This window comes from Microcaecilia unicolor, chromosome 5 (genome assembly GCF_901765095.1).
Source record: "Microcaecilia unicolor chromosome 5, aMicUni1.1, whole genome shotgun sequence".
Taxonomy (NCBI): domain Eukaryota; kingdom Metazoa; phylum Chordata; class Amphibia; order Gymnophiona; family Siphonopidae; genus Microcaecilia; species Microcaecilia unicolor.
This window is the reverse complement of record NC_044035.1, coordinates 307,447,976-307,463,828: the sequence shown is the minus strand read 5'-3', so window position 1 is coordinate 307,463,828 and position 15,853 is coordinate 307,447,976. Positions and strand designations below refer to the sequence as shown.

Sequence of the window (15,853 nt, the reverse complement as noted above, 5' to 3'; positions counted from 1 at the left end):
AGGTCATCGCCACTATGCTGAGAGCACGGAAGCGCTCTACTTCTACTGCGTACGCCAGGGTATGGCGTACCTTTGTATCATGGTGTGAGGCAGGATCCCTGTCGCTCTTCACGGCGCCAATTGCTTCAGTGTTGGCGTTCCTGTAAGAAGGTCTGGAGAAAGGCCTGTCGCTCAGCTCTAAGGTCTAGGTAGCAGCTCTAGCTTGCTTCTGGAGTCGCCTGAAGGGTGCTTCCCTGGCTTCTCAGCCAGATGTGGTGCGTTTTCTCAAAGGGGTTAATCACCTACGCCCTCCTCTGCACTCGATAGTGCCTATGTGGAATCTCAATCTGGTGCTGCGGGCCTTGCAGAAGCCGCCCTTTGAGCCATTATCGCGGCTGTCTCTGAAGGACCTGACGTTGAAAGCGGTCTTTTTGGTGGCAGTCGCTTCAGCCAGGAGGGTTTCCGAGCTCCAGGCGCTCTCGTGTAGAGAGCCGTTCCTGCGGTTCACGGAGGCAGGAGTGTCTTTTCGCCCAGTGCCTTCCTTCCTGCCCAAGATTGTTTCTTGCTTCCCTGTGAATCAGCAGCTTTGTCTACCCTCCTTCCGTAGGGAGGATTATCCAGAGGAGTATCGTGCTCTCAGATGCCTGGATGTTAGACAAGTTATCATCAGATACTTGGAAGTGACCAACAATTTCCGGAAGTCGGATCACCTGTTCGTGCTGTTCGCGGGCCCCCGTAGGGGTCTGCAGGCATCTAAACCTACCGTGGCACATTGGGTCAAGGAAACGATTGCGGCGGCTTATGTGGCCGCAGGGAAGGTGCCGCCTATCCAGCTGAAGGCTCATTCTACTAGAGCACAGGCGGCTTCGATGGCAGAGTCCAGGTCCATTTCCTTGGAGAAGATTTGCAGGTCGGCGACTTGGGCGTCAGCTCATACCTTCTCACGGCATTATCGCTTGGACGTGGCAACAAGGGCCAAGGCCCAGTTTGGAGCTTCAGTGTTGCGTTCTGGGATTTCCATGTCCCGCCCTGGGTGAGTACTGCTTGGGTATATCCTACCAGTCTATGGCTTGATCTGCTTGATGATATGGAAGGTAAAATTATGTATCATACCTGATAATTTTCTTTCCATTAATCATAGCAGATCAATCCATAGTCCCTCCCAGATATCTGTACTGTTTGTTCTAGTTCAGTTATATTTCAGGTTCAAGTTTAGTCTTCAGTTCCTGTTCAGGAGGACTTCGAGTTCAAGTTCTTCCACTTGGATTTCCCTGGAGTTGGGACGACTTTGTGTTACAGTGAGCTGCTGCTGCTTTCCCCCCGTTTCGACGGTGGTTGGATTCATAACTAAATTATGCCAGTGCTCCCTCCCGCTTCGTGTGGTAATAAGGTAGCTTTGTTTCCCTCTCGCTTTGGCGGTGATGGGTTAAGCCAGCTCCTCCCGCGGTTGCGGTAGCAAGACATGCCAGTTCCCCCGCGTCGGCGGGTGTGGGTGCCCCCCCCCCCCACTTCGGCGGTGGTTGGGTGGCGGAGTGTCCCTTTGTGGGTGTAATTCTCTGTTTGGTGATTCCTGCGGATGGAGCTTTGATATCGACTATACTGAGGATTTCCTGGTAGCACATGACCACATATAGAGAGACAAAAGATTGCTCTCTATCTCCACCTGCTGGCAGATGGACACAACCCACCAGTCTATGGATTGATCTGCTATGATTAATGGAAAGAAAATTATCAGGTATGATACATAATTTTACCATATATTCTAGTAAAAAAGGCCCGTTTCTGACACAAATGAAACGGGCGCTAGCAAGGTTTTCCTCGGAGTGTGTATGTTTGAGAGAGAGAGAGAGAGAGTGTGTGTGTGACAGAGAGTGAGACTGGGTGCGAGTGTGTGTGTGACAGAGAGAGAGTGAGACTGGGTGCGAGTGTGTGTGTGAGAATGAGAGTGTGCCAGGGGCCCCCCTCCCTCCCAGTCCCAGGGTCGTCCCCCTCCCAGTTCCGGGGTCGTCCCTCCCTCCCTCCCACCCTCTATCCCAGTTCCGGGGTCATCCCTCCCTCCCTCCCAGTTCCGGGGTCGTCCCACCCTCCCTCCCAGTTCCGGGGTTGTCTCTCCCTCCCACCCTCCCTCCCAGTTCCGGGGTCATCTCTCCCTCCCACCCTCCCTCCCAGTTCTGGGGTCGTCTCTCCCACCCTCCCAGTTCCGGGGTTGTCGTCGCCCTCCCTCCCTCCCAGTTCCGGGGTTGTCATCCCCCCCGCCCAGTTCCGGGGTCGTCGTAGTCCCCCTCCGAATTCCGGGGTTGCCCCCCCCCTTCCGAGTTCCGGGGTCTTCCTCCCTCCCTCCCTTCCAGTTGCAGCCCCCCTCCCTCTGAATTGTAGAAGTCATATTCACTTACCAAGTCGGGGTTACGGCGGCTGGCAGCAGCAGCGGTAAAAGTCGTGCAGGCTCGACCCTTCTCTCTCTCTCTCAGTTCTGCTCCTGCCCATTACAAGCCCTTCACTGCAGTCTGCCATGGAGTCAGCTTCAGAACGTTGGAGGTGCCTCGTGCTGCTATCGTGTGATTGGTCACTGCTGCTTCTGACGAACCTGGAAGTACGTGACATCAATTCAAGAGATGAATACAGCCTTACAGAATGCTTCAATGCTTCACTGCCACGGAGTCATCTTCAGAACGTTGGAGGTGCTTTTTATTATATAGGATATATACATATACTGAAGTCCCATCTGTTTCCCTGTGTAGAAATTTGTTTGAAATACTGAAAAGCTACTTGTAGGTTGCCAGACCAAGAGTGCAGTTATCTATTGGAAGCTTGCAAAGGTCTGAAGTAGAGGCATGCAAGTATAGGAGCACTGAGGAGTTGCAAGGCATATGCCCTGAGCGCAGCCTGTGCCTCTACCTTCAGTTTGGTGTATTCTCTTGGTCTTCATTTTCAGCCCTTGGGGGCTGCTAATGGGCCAGGTTTTTATGATATCCCTAATGAATAAGCATGAGTGAGTGGGCAGCCCTTGAGGAGTTGCAGTGAAGACCAAGGGTTTTATTCCATCAAAAAAAAAAAAAAGCGCTCCAGGACAGCACTGACGTGTTCCCACATCCGTCAGTACAATCTTTTCGGCAGAATCCCATGGTAAATCATCTGTAGTTAGATTAGTATAGGAGCTCTTTCCTCTGCATCTACAATAATGTCTCAAATCGTGCTATCTTCATAGAAACAGAGAAAATCATGGCAGATGAAGACCATTATGGCCTTTCCAGTCTGCCCATCCATACTATCTACTGTCCCTTCATGTCCCTTAGAGATCCTCTTGTGCTTGTCCTATGCTTTCTTGAATTCAGATAGTCTTTATTTCCACCAGGAGGCTATTCATACATCCACCACCCTTTCTGTAAACTAACTACTACTACTAACTAACTAACATTTCTAAAGCGCTACTAGGGTTACGCAGCGCTGTACAATTTAAACATAGAAGGACAGTCCCTGCTCAAAGAGCTTACAAGAAGCATTTCCTTAGACTCGGGGTAATCTATCTTTCACCTTCATCCAATGCCCCTTTGATCCAGAGTTTCCTTTCAATTGTAGGTGACTTACAACTTTTTAATTTGTGTCTCTGAGGTATTTGCATGTTTCTATAATATCTGCTTTTCTTTGAAAGCATACATATGCAAAAAACTAACCTGTTTAAAAAGGCATACCCTATCGTTTCAAATTAAATGCCTGATCTCTGTAGCACAACAAAACTAAAGTACGGAATGGACATAACACAACTCTTCTGCTGTACGATTCCCTAATGTGGCTATGCCACATGAACTTTATCTTATCACAACATCACTTTATATTTGTTCACACCGGAGTCAGCAAACGCCTCTCTGGTACTATGTAAGCCACATTGAGCCTACAAATAGGTGGGAAAATGTGGGATACAAATGTAATAAATAAATAAATATTGAGAGTCTGTCTTCATGTTCTTAATGATGACCACTGAGTATTTTAGTAGCCATCCTGTGGATTAAACATAAGAATAGCCATACTGGGTTAGATCAATGGCCAATCCAGGTTATACAAGTACCTGGCAAAAACCCAATTATCAGCAACATTCCATGCTACCAGTCCCGGGGCAAGCAGTGGGTTCCCTTATGTTCATCTCAAAAACAGACTACGGACTTTTCCTCCAGGAACTTGTCCAAACCTTTTTTTTAAACGCAGATATGCTAACCGCTGTTACCACATCCTCTAGCAGCAAGTTCCAGAGCTTAACTATTCTTTGAGTGAAAAAATATTTCCTCCTATTCTTTGAGTGAAAAAATATTTCTTCCTATTTGTTATAAAAGTATTTCCATGTACCTTTGTACCTTTTGAAAGACTGAAAAATCTATTCACTTTTACCTGTTCTATACCACTTAGGATTTTGTAGACCTCAACCCTCCTCAGCTATCTCTTTTCCAAACTGAAGAGACCGGGGGGGGGGGGGGGGGGGGGATGATCTAAAGGGGATCTCACTAGAGATTTATACAGAGACGAGTTATTACATGGACTATATGTGAGGGCGATGTTTACATGAGTATATATATATCAAGTACCTCATTTTCCTGCAAATTGTTGTATTTAGAATATTTGTGAGAAACACTGTACAACTGTGTAAATTTATATATTTATTTGGATTTTGCTCTCACCTTTTTCAGTAGTAGCTCAAGGTGAATTACAGGTACACCGGATACCCTAAGTTTGTACCTAAGGTAATGGAGGGTTGGGTGACTTGCTTAAGATCAGAAGGACCTGCAGTGAGAATTGAACCGAGCACATCTGGATGCCAAGACCGGTGCTCTAACCACTAGGCCACTCCTCCACTCCATGTCTTCAAATGACTTGTGAAACTTTCTCCCAGTAGATTGATGTGAGCAAGACATGTTAAATGTATGTAATGTTATCTATGGGATAGGAGGTAGTGTTCTATTGTGGATTAAAAACTGGTTAAAAGATAGAAAACAGAGAGTAGGGTTAAATGGTCAGTATTCTCAATGGAGAAGGGTGGTTAGTGGGGTTCCCCAGGGCTCTGTGCTGGGACCGCTGCTTTTTAACATTTATAAATGACCTAGAGATGGGAGTAACTAGTGAAGTAATTAAATTTGCTGATGACACAAAGTTATTCAAAGTCATTAAATCACGGGAGGATTGTGAAAAATTACAAGCGGACCTTACGAGACTGGGAGACTGGGTGTTTAAATGGCAGATGACGTTTAATGTGAGCAAGTGCAAAGTGATGCATGTGGGAAAGAGGAACCCGAATTATAGCTATGTCATGCAAGATTCCACGTTAGGAGTCACGGACCAAGAAAGGGATCTAGGTGTCGTCGTTGATGATACGTTGAAACCTTCTGCTCAGTGTGCTGCTGCGGCTAAGAAAGCAAATAGAATGTTAGGTATTATTAAGAAAGGAATGGAAAACAAAAATGAGGATGTTATAATGCCTTTGTATCGCTCCATGGTGCAATCGCACCTTGTATAGTGTGTTCAATTCTGGTCGCCGCATCTCAAAAAAGATATAGTGGAATTAGAAAAGGTGCAGAGAAGGGCGACAAAAATGATAAAGGGGATGGGACGACTTCCTTAAGAGGAAAGGCTAAAGTGGCTAGGGCTGTTCAGCTTGGAGAAAAGGCGGCTGAGGGGAGATATAATAGAGGTCTATAAAATAATGAGTGGAATTGAAAGGGTAGTTGTGAGGAAGCTACAGTGTAGTAAATTTAAAACAAATCGGAGAAAAGTTTTCTTCATTCAACGTGTAATTAAACTCTGGAATTCGTTGCCAGAGAATGTGGTAAAGGCGGGTAGCTTAGCGGAGTTTAAAAAAGGTTTGGACGGCTTCCTAAAGTCCATAGACCGTTATTAAATGGACTTGGGGAAAATCCACTATTTCTGGGATAAGCAGTATAAAATGTTTTTTACATTTTTGGGATCTTGCTGGGTATCAGTGACCTGGATAGGCCACTGTTGGAAACAGAATGCTGGGCTCGATGGACCTTTGGTCTTTCCCAGTATGGCAATACTTATGTACTTATGAGATATTTTAGGACTCATTTTCACAGCACTTAGACTTGCAAAGTTCCATAGGTTACTATGAGGCATATTTTCAAAGCACTTTGGGAGGCTAAGTTCCATAGGTTTCTATGGAACTTTGGGAGGCTAAGTGCTTTGAAAATAAGCCTCTATGGCACCTTTGCATGTCTAAGTGCATTGAAAATATGCATCTTTGTAATTTACACAATCTCTGAATATTTAAGGATTAAGTACATCTCCGTTATATTTGATGAAATCTTGACAAAAAAGACTACTGTGTATTCAACATTTTACTCAAACTACTAGACAACACAGATACTACTGGAAGTTGCCCACCTATTTTGCTGATGCACACTTCAGCAAAATAGGTGGGCAACTTCCAGTAGTCTTTTTTTTTGCTGTGATTTCATCAAATATAACGGAGATGTACTTAATCCTTAAATATGCCCTTAGGTTTAGTTCTGTCAGTACTGTAGATATCTAAGATAACTTCATCTTTGAAGTTGGTAATCTTGATATTTCACCACTATTCTTGACTTGAGGTTCAGAAGCCAATGTACAAGAACAGTAGACTGTTAACATGCACATGCTATGTGATGCAAGGTTCCACATTAGGAGTCACTGACCGGGAAAGGGATCTAGGTGTCATCATTGATGCGTCGATACGTGGAAACCTTCTACTTAGTGTGCAGCGGTGGCTAAGAAAGCAAATAGAATGTTAGGTATGAAAGGAATGGAAAACAAAAATGAGGACATTATAATGCCTTTGTATCGCTCCATGGTGCGACCACAGTTTGAATACTGTGTGCAATACTGGTCACTGCATCTCAAAGATATAGTGGAATTAGAAAAGGTACAGAGAAGGGCAACAAAAATGATAAAGGGGATGGGACAAATTCCCTATGAGGAAGGGCTAAAGCGATTAGGGCTCTTCAACTTGGAGAAATGACGACTGAGGGGAGATATGATAGAGGTCTATAAAATAATGAGTGGAACGGAATGGGTAGACTTGAATCACTTGTTTACTCTTTCCAAAGATACTAGGACAAGGGGGCATGCAATGAAGCTACAAAGTAGTAAATTTAAAGCAAATAGGAGAAAATATTTCTTCACTCAACGTGTAATTAAACTCTGGAATGTGTTGCCAGAGAATGTGGTAAAAACAGTTAGCGGGGTTTAAAAGAGGTTTGGATAACTTCCTAAAAGAAAAGTCCATAAGTCATAAGATAGACTTGGGAAAAATCCACTCCTTATTTCTAAGATAAGCAGCATAAAATGTATTGTACTGTTGTGGGATCTTGCCAGGCACTTGGGGCCTGGATTGGCAACTGTTGGAGACTGTATCTAGGCTTGATGGACCTTCGGTCTGTCCCAGTATGGCAACCCTTATGTTCTTATGTAAAGCAATATCCATTCATTCATGTTGTGCTGCTGTGACTTGTTTGAAGCATGTTGACATTAACTTTTGCATGTTTGTGATTATTGGAATTTTCATCTTCATATAAAAGACTTTTCCATGTAACAGTCATATGATCCACTTAAGTGACTAAAATGAACTGCTTAACTTCAGTGAATGTAAAAATACACTGAGTAGATATGTAGTAGCTGCTATCTACATTTGGAATTCTGTTTTAATTTATAGTAATTATTTTTGATTTCAATATATCTAGTACTAGAAAAATGTTTGAGGATTATGTGACCTTTTTGAATTGGTGTTTTCTGACATGTATACACATTCTTTGTAACTTGTGTGCTTATTAGGACTATACATTGATTAAAATTTTTATTAGATTTGGTTATCGCATGCAATAGGCTGCCTTGGGGTCCTCTGCCAGGGTTGGAGGATGGGGGGGGGGAGGGGGAAGGTTAGGGAATCTTGGACATGCTCAACTCAAGATGGCCTGGAGTCATAAGAATCCAGGCAATGGGCCATCATAATTGTATTCTCAAAGGATCATGAGGATGGGTGATGGGCTGTTACAAAAATTGAGGTCAGAGGTTTCTTTTGTCTCATGCTCTACGGTGCTTTGTTCATTGTTATATATTTATGGTTCTATGTTGTCAAGTACTTGACTGTTGACTTTGCTTTGTATTATTGTTCAGCAGTATGCTGTATGGTTCTTTTGATCCTGAATAAAAACTGTTAAAACCTAATCGCTCGATTACATGATTAATCTTGCAATTAAAAATGTTAATCATATAAACTGCCCTCTTCTCATTTCCTCCTGTACAGTGCAAAATATAAAGACAGCGGATGTAAATTCTCAAAACTGACATATTTCAATCACTAAATTGAAAATAAAATTTTTCTTACCTTTTTCTTTTTTTTTTTTTTTTAATTCTTTATTTATATTTTCCAAATATTTGCATTACAAGAAAATCTTGCTTAAGAAAAGCAGACCAAATTAAACTTAGGAATTTAGCATCCATAATGAACATTATAACAAATTTAAATGTCTTCTTTAAATCACAATAAATAAAAATAAAAAAGAGGAAGGGGGTGTGTATTTTTCTTACCTTTTTCTGATTGCATTTTTCTAATCATCTTGTTCTCAGTCTGTTTCTGCTTCCCTATCTGTGCTCTGAACTCTGTTTCTGGGGCCTCCTGTCCATTTGCTGTTTGTTTGTTTTATTTACTCCTGATCTTTGACACTGATCTTTCGCATTCAGCTTTCTTCTATTTTTCTACCTTCTAAAATCTATATAGGTTTATTTTAATTTTTATTTAAACGTTTCTAGCCCACCTATTACTAGGAGGGTTACCGTAAAACATAAAATTACAAACGTAAGACAGTACAGGCTCAGGAGTATACTAATGTGCATGATACAGTAGTCTTCCATTCCTTCCTTTCCTCTTGACCATGTACAGCAGCTCCTCCTTTCTTCTGTTCCCTATTTCCACCATATCTCCTTCTTTCCCTCTGTGGATCCAGTCTCTCCCACCACTCCCCCCCCCCTTCCTCTCCAGTCTGGTTGTTCTGTCTCTATCTCCTCCCCTCCCCCAGGGGGGAGAGTGTCTGCTCCATCAAACTTGCATAACTTTGCCAGCAGTGGCAGGGATTAAACTAGGTTCCCATCAGGCAACTTAAGGGCCACCTCTTGCCCACATGGTAACAGGAAATTGTGACAGAGGGAATGGCCCCCAAAGCTGGCCAGAAGCAACCTGGCTTAATTGCTGCTGGCAAAGACAAGTTTGGAAGACCCAGGAAGCCTGCAGGAGGAAAAGGGAAGGCTACATGGGTATCAATTTTATTTTAATGTGATGACAGGAGGAAAAGGGAAGGCTACATGGGTATCAATTTTATTTTAATGTGATGACATGCACTACATTAATTGTGAGGTTAATGAATTAAATGTGCAGCCCTAATTTATTCTTTCCGACCCAGTAGAATGTTGTAAAGAAATTATACGTAAGAGGTTGATAAGATTTCTGGAAAGTACTGCTTCCAGGCAAATATTTAATCTGACCAAATTTGACATGATAGAGAAACTAGGTGAAAAGAAACTTGGAGTTAGAAAATGGGTCACATTGGTCTGGAAATAGTCCTCCATGTTAATGGCCCATTGCATTTCTCTAGGAGAGGAAATTTCAGCACCTGCAGTATAGTGTAGTTAAAGGAATTGTTCTCTTCTTCCAGTTATACTAGAGGAGTTGGAAATTATTCCATTAGACAAGCTCTGCATGCTTTCCTGATTGCCGAGCTCTCTCTCTCTCTCTCTCTCCCCCTCCCCCCTCCCATGTCCAGCTCTTAGTAGTTCAAATGTCGTTTTCTTAGTTATTAATTCTACTGTGAAACCTAGTGAATGAATTAATGGTTGCTATGTATGGTGACACCTAGTGACTGAGCCAAGAAGTCTGTTACTGGTTACCTGCACAGTCTCCTACCGGTAGTAGTGGAGAAAGCATGGTTTGAATATAAAATGCATTCTTTTAAATCTGATAATGGCATCTAATGATTAGATATGTTTGTCACATTTGGGTTTGTTTTATTATTTTTTCCAAATCAATAGTATGTTTGGGAATCACTCCATTTAAACTGTCTTTTCTCTAAGAGAACACAGATACAAGCATGTCACACAGAAGGGTTTGAAAGAATTCCATGAGGTGTTGTATTCTGTATGCTTTCCCTACTTGTTAATCTAAATTAATTGATATACAGCAACTTTTCTAATTTGTCTTTTTGTTTTCTATCTTAGAAATATCCTGTGCTCCCATATTTGGTTTTAGTATTGAAACAGTTCCTATTGCAGAGAGACCTTAATGAAGTATTTACAGGTGGAATTGGCTCCTATAGTCTTTTTTTAATGGCTGTTAGTTTTCTACAGGTAAGTTAACTGTCGTTTTTTTAATTGGTGAGGGAAAAACAAATTGTAAGACTTTTTTTTTTTTTTTTAATTCAGTGCTTACATTTAGCTTGTCCTTTCTAGCAGAATGTTGGAGTTTGAGGAAGAAATATCAATCCTTGTTTTAAAGAGTTGGGACAGCTCACATTTGATGATAATTCTTAAATTATGAAATAAGCATATTTTATGCAGATAGGTTTAGGCAGCTCCAGGAGGGAAGTCTGAAGGGAGGCGATCAGCTGTTGCCTGCTGCAGCGCCTTCACACGGAGGTGAGAGGCGCTGTGAGGGCCCGGCCTGGTGGCAGACGGAGAGGGGCGGGTGGAGGGGGGAACGGCGGGGGCAGGGCCAAGGGGGTACGGAGGATGGGGAGGCCGGGGCTGTGGGACGCTGTCATTTCAATGCAGGGGGGGAGCGGTGGCAGCGACCTCGGGGGGGGGGGGGGGTGAGCTTAAATGTGCTGTGAGAGACTTCCAGGTCTCTCAGCTGAGTGAAGCATGTCCATAAAGGACGTCCCTGACGAGCACTTTAATTCCCTGGTTTTTTTTTTTTTTTTTGTAACATTTATAGATGTTTTTCAATCCCGCGCAGCCCCAATGACAGGTACAGAGACCTCTTGTTAGATTTTCCAGCGTTAAGGCAATCGGAAAAGGTTAGTTCATCTCATTACAATAGGGTTTCTACACAATTTGCTCATTTGCATTCTGTTTTCGTTAGCTGCTACCATCGTCGGAAAATGGCTCGGAGAAGTCTTTAGTTCATGCCAGGGTTTACTACTTGCTCGTTAATGGCTCGTTAAGTTTAGTGCATCGGCCCTTGGTTCCCTCTACAGTTGTTGGAATACCTAAGTCCTGTTTGACATAGGCCAGGAGACAGAGTTCCTTACCAAAAAATTGATGCACTAGCTTGTCTTATTGTGCAGTCTCTGCAGATGTTAAGCTAACTTCAGATCCTTGGTTCTATAACGGTGACCGTGAAGGTGGTCCTATTGTTATGTGTGCATATGAGGCCCCTTCGGGTGTTTTACTGTCTCAGTGGTCCCTTAGGTCTCAGGATTTTGAGGCCAGACTGCCTCTCCCACTAGTAGCGCTTGAAGATTCCTCGCCTTCTAGACTTGCATGGCTCATATGTTGGAAGGGAATTCCTCTGGAGTGGATTGTGGTGACCACGTATGCCAGCCTCAGGGGCTAGGGGTTCAGGGCTCACTGGCCTTTGATTAGCACAGGGCTGATGACTGGTTGGTCGATCATCTCGAGAACAAGGCCTTCAGGCTTGTGCTCCTAGAGTTCCTCCCCATTCTGCATGGAAGAACAGTGGCAGTGATGTCCAGAAATGCTATGGTGGTAGTGTATGTCAAAAAGCAGGGGGGGCATGAGGAGCCAGGCCGTAGAATAGGAGGCAGCTGTTGGGTAGAAAGCTATCTTTTGACGCTGTCAGCGGTCCCCATTGCAGGCCAGGTTAATATCCAAGCTGACTTCCTCAACTGGTCCACGCTAGATCTGGAGAAGTGGGGACTTGAGCCCAGTGGCCTTCCAACTGATAGTGAACAGGTGGGGGAAGTTGGTGTTTGATCTGATGACCTTGATCCATGACACCAAGGCAGCTCAGTTCTTCAGTTGCAGAAGAGATTGGTTCTGATGGTATCAGTGCCCTGGTACTGGAATTTCCTGGCAGGAGCTGCTCTGTTTTTTTCTCCTTGGCCCTTAATTAGGAGAGTGCTGTGCAGAGTGGCCTGGCATCCGTTTGATTGTTCCAGCAGGCTTTAGAGGCCCTAGTTCATGGACTTGGTGTGTCTACTAGCAGGCACCCCCTGGCCCTTCCCAGGGATGAAGCTCTCCTCCAGCAGGGGCCAGTGGAGATGGAGGATCCAGATCCCTTCTGGCTTATAGTTTGACCCTAGAGAAGCAGTGCTTCTGTGAAGTGAGGGCTCTTGGCCTTGGTGATTTCCACCCTTCTAAAGGCCTGTAATATGTACACTTTTCTAGCCTGTATTTGGGTGTGGAAAGTTTTGAACGCTGGTGTACTAAGTCAGACGTTTTCAACCCAGTCCTCGGTGTACACGTGATATTCTGAAAACCCTGACTGGCTGGGTGTACCCTGAGGACTGGGTTGAAACCTCTGTGCTAAGTGTTCCCTCTCTTCATGGTGAGTGCAGATCCTGGCTGTGCTTCCTGCAGGAGAAATTGGAGCAGGGGTTGGATCTTAGCTTCCTGAAGGTTTGGGTGTCTGTGCTTGCCTGTTTCAGAGGGAAAATTGGCAGTTTTTCCCTGGTGGCACAGCTAGATGTCTCGCAGTTCTTAAGTTATGGATCGTATCTGTGATGTAACTCCCCATCCAAAAAAAAAAATGTCGTCCTCTGTCTTCATTGTACTTGAACTTTGTGCTGAATGTTGTTGGGGGTCCACCCTTTGAACCAGTGCGGGCAGCCTCCTTGAATGATCTTTAATGATCTTGAATGAACTCCGCTCATTGGACAAATCTCTCTTGTCGTCCCCCTTCTCCTCTACTGCTAACTCCAGGCTTCGTCCCTTTTCTCTCGTGGCACCTTATGCCTGGAATCGACTTCCTGGACCTATACGTCTAGCTCCATCGCTACCTGTTTTCAAATCCATGCTGAAAACCCACCTTTTCACTGCTGCTTTTGGCTCCTAGCCTCTACTCCTTTGCCCTCCCTTGTTCCTTCCTTCCTTCTCACCCAGTACTTCCCTCATCCATAACTGTCTTGTCTGTATTATTTAGATTGTAAGCTCGTTTGAGCATGGACTGTCTCTTTGTGTCAGGTGTTCAGCGCTGCATGTGTCTGGTAGCGCTATACAAATGCTAATAATAATATGCTGAAGAGTGTTTTCCTGGCTGTCATTGTGTCAGCACTCGGCTTGAGTTACAGGCTCTGTTGTCAGGACCTATACTTGGTTTTTGTTTTTTTTTATATGTCTCATCTCCATCCACAGCATTCCATCCTTTCTGGTATTGTGATTTCCCCAGTACCATGTTAACCAGGTGGTTTGCCTTACTGTGTTCAGGGAAGGGATACACAGCCCAGAAAACTTTGCAAGCTGCATGTGTGGAGAGTATTTCTCTGCTACTTGAAGGAAACAATTGATTTCTCTCTCTAACCATTCGTTTGTACTGTTTTATGAGCCACACAAGGGTCTGGCGACTTCTGAGGTAACAATAGTGCACTGGATCAAAGCAGTTATCGAGGCAAAGCACATTTGTTGGAACATACTGATTCCAGTGGGCTTCAGGACCAACTCTACCCATGTGCAGGCAGTCTCATGGGTGGAGACCTGTTCTTTTTTAACCGATGATTTGGTCATCTCTTCATTCTTTTGTGAAACACTAAAGACCTAATCAGGGCCAGCTTAACCATTGGACCAGCTGAGGCTCTGGCACAGGGCACCGACGATTAAGGTTGACAAAATACCCAGCATCTTACCTCACCTGGTGAACAGGTTAAGTTTCTCCTTTCCCCCTTTCCTGGTCTGGTCTCTCCCCTTCTCTCTTTCCCCCCTCCCTGTGGATCTGGCACTGCTCCCTCTCTTCTCTTACTCCCCCGCAGTCCTCTAAAGTTTACATCACTCACTTGTGGCAGCAGCATGACAGGCTGGTCTCTGAGTCTTTCCTTTTCCATATCCTGCCTTCTCTGTTGCAATTTTCTGTTGGCTGGATATGGCAGAGGGCAGATCCAAGGACTGTCTGAAGGCAGCCTATCTTAATGCCACTGTTGAGCGATGTAAAATGTACAGGACCATGGGGACTGAGCAAGGTGTGAGGGAGCAGTACCGGACCTGCAAAGGGGGGGGGGGGGGTGAGAGAGATGCTGAACCTGTAGGGGTGGAACGAGGGAATAGGAACTGGGAATGATGTGATGGAGGAAGGGGGCACCGCGAAATCAGATTCCTTGAGCCGACCCCGCCAAATCAGATTCCTTGAGCCGACCCTGGAGTTAATGCTCTAGCTAGAGACAGCTCTGCCTTTGGCATGGAGGTGATCCAGTGGGCCTTGTCTTCACCCTCCCAGTGTGATTCTGTTTAGGTACGTCTCACCTGTTCCAACTGGTGTGGCTGTGACACTAAGGAAGCTGACATTTAGTCATATCTGTTAATTTCATAAGAATAGCCATACTGGGTCAAACAAATGGTCCATTTCGCCCAGTATCCTTCCAACAGGGACCAATCCAGGTCACAAGTACCTGGCAAGAAGTAGCAACATTCCATGCTACCAATCCGAAGGCAAGCAGCGGCTTCCCCCATGTCCACCTCAATATCAGACTATGGACTTTTCTTCTAGGAACTTGTCCAAACCTTTTTTTAAACCCAGATACACTAACCGCTTTTACTACATCCTCCAGTAGCGAGTTCCGGAGATTAACTATTCTTTGAGTGAAATAATATTTCCTCCATCTATTTTTAAAGTATTTCCATGTAATTTCATTGAGTGTCCCCTGTTGAAAGAGTGAAAAATAGATTCACTTCTACCCGTTCTACACCACTCAGGATTTTGTAGTCCTCAATCATATCCCCCCTCAGCCATCTCTTTTGCAAGCTGAAGAGCCTTAACCTCTTTAACATTTCCTCATATGAGAGGAGTTCCATCCCCTTTATCATTTTGGTTACTCTTCTTTAAATCGTTTCTAATTCTGCTATATATTTTTTGAGCTATGGCGACCAGAATTGAACGCAGTACTCAAGGTGAGGTCGCACCATGGAGCGACACAGAGGCATTATAATATTGGTCTTATTTTGCATTCCTTTCCTAATAATTCCTAGCATCCTGTTCGCTTTTTTGGCCACCGCCACATACTGTTCTAAAAATTTCATCTTTTTGTGTACAATGACATGTAGATCTTTTTCTTGAGTGCTGACTCCTAAGGTGGACCTTAGCATCAAGTAACTGTGATTTGGATTATTGTTCCCAATGTTTATCACTTTGCATTTGTCTACATTAAATTTCATCTGCCATTTGGATGCCTAGTCTTCCAGTTTGCTTAAGTCTTCTTGCAATTTTTCATGTGTTTTGACAACTTAGAATAGTTTTGTCATCTGCAACGTTAATCACCTCACTCATTCTGTTTTCCAGATCATTTATAAATATGTTAAATAGCACTGATCCCTTTCCTTTAATCCACCCACACCTGTTTGAAACCTGCTCTGGAAGACTGTGGCCTGGGGACTCCATGGGCTCCTTGCTTTTCTCTGTGTGTACATTTCAGGTATAGGTTAATTTGATTATGCTGCAGTGGCAGGTGGGCTTTGGTGTGGCTCATAGGATACTGCTTTGGTAGTGACATACTACAGAGTTCCAATAGAGCTCTAGCCTGTATCCATGATGTCACTGGAAGTCTTGGTCCTCTACCTCCATTTGCTGGTAGTAAAGGGAACACAATCCCACTTGTTCAGACTGGTGTGGCTGCACTAAAGGAAAGAAAATTCTTTGAGTACCCTTGGATGTATGCCTGGACTCTTTGGGGGGGGGGGGGAG

General features: G+C 44.2%; 1 protein-coding gene across 2 annotated transcripts in view; it reads left to right on the top strand.

Moving 5' to 3' along the window:
- TENT4B (terminal nucleotidyltransferase 4B) overlaps window positions 1–15,853 on the top strand; it is a 143,803-nt gene that overhangs the window by 110,193 nt on the left and 17,757 nt on the right. For both annotated transcript variants that reach the window (XM_030204354.1, XM_030204355.1), the window contains one exon: window positions 10,225–10,353. In XM_030204354.1, the coding sequence (XP_030060214.1) occupies window positions 10,225–10,353 (129 nt within the window). The remainder of the gene's footprint in view (window positions 1–10,224; window positions 10,354–15,853) is intronic.